At 60.8% G+C, this 1219-nt stretch overlaps 1 protein-coding gene across 1 annotated transcript in view; it reads right to left on the minus strand.

The window, feature by feature from the left end:
* Positions 1–433: 433 nt before the first annotated feature.
* CFAP73 (cilia and flagella associated protein 73) overlaps positions 434–1219 on the minus strand; it is a gene marked incomplete at both ends in the record, with an annotated part of 2983 nt that continues 2197 nt past the window's right edge. The window contains 2 exons of the mRNA XM_011386923.1: positions 434–592; positions 892–1113. Coding sequence (XP_011385225.1) covers positions 434–592; positions 892–1113 — 381 coding nt within the window. The remainder of the gene's footprint in view (positions 593–891; positions 1114–1219) is intronic.

The raw sequence follows: 1219 nt of genomic DNA on the forward strand, positions 1-1219 counted from the left end.
ATGCCGCCCTCATCCTCCCCAGGGAAGCTAAGGCCTTGGGAGCAAGGGGGTCAGGATTAATTAAAAGCGAGTCTTAACCTCCTGGATTCTCAGTGATGAGTTCATTTGTGTGTGCTGTTTGACTTGGGACAAAAGCAGGACTCTTGGCATAAACATACGGTGTCCAGCACTATACACACACCCTGGCCGTCCTGTATAAGTGATGACACAGACCCAGAGGGGCACGACTTCCTTCTGGCCACATAGCAGATGACTGTCAGAGCCAAGGCCAACCCAGGATTCCTGGGCAGGGGGCCTAGGCCGCCATCCAGCCCACATCTGTGATGCTAGGTGCATGGTCACAGGTCACACTTAACCCAGAGAGGTAGGATTTCAAGCATCATGATATTCCTGAAGGTTTGGGGCCGGAGGTGCCATGAAGAGGGGCCCTCACCTGCTCCAGCTGCCCCTCGGTGTCCTCGATGTCCAGGGCAGGTGGCTGCCTCTGATGCTGGCACACGAGCTGGAACAGGTTGAGTGCTGACATCCTGCTGCGCCCCAGGAGCAGGGTCTTCTCAGCCGCAGTGTTCTGGATCTGAACCCACTTGGATTCCTGGGGAACAGCCGGCGCCCTCCTGATTAAGGTGTGCGGGCCTGAGGAGGGCGGGGCCTCATTCCCATCCTCTTCCCACCAGCCAGGTACCAATGGGAGAGACGTGCAGGACCGGTGTCAGGTTCTGATAAGACTGGTCTCCTGTGCCCCAAAATGCTTTCTGATGCCTGAAACCTGCGCCTTTGTGCCGCTGCCTCACTGGGGTAAGCACTGCCCCGTCTGTTCTCATCAACCCTGATACTCTTCTCTGGCGTGGGAGGCTAGAGTCCCGACGCCCACATGCTCCCGGCCGGCCGTACCCACTGCAGCGTGCGCTCCCGCGCCGCCTCCAGGCGCTCCAGCAGCTGAGCTCGCCTCTGGCGGAGCCTGAGCAGCTCGTCTCGCCAGGTGTCCCGCAGCCTCTGCAGCCGTGCGCGCTCCTCCTCCACCTGCCGGAGTTGCTGGCGCTCCGTGAGCCTCATCGCCGCCTGCGTGTTGGCCAGGGCATCGAAGCGCGCCACCAGCTCGGAGACGTCCTGGAACTGGGGATGCAGTCAGGATGGGAACTCACCCGGGGCTGAAGCCCCTTGCCCTACCCAGCCCCTTGGCTCTCCAGCGCCTCTTCAGTCAGCCCACCTGTGAAATGCA

This window comes from Pteropus vampyrus, unplaced genomic scaffold, assembly GCF_000151845.1.
Source record: "Pteropus vampyrus isolate Shadow unplaced genomic scaffold, Pvam_2.0 Scaffold12447, whole genome shotgun sequence".
NCBI lineage: Eukaryota > Metazoa > Chordata > Mammalia > Chiroptera > Pteropodidae > Pteropus > Pteropus vampyrus.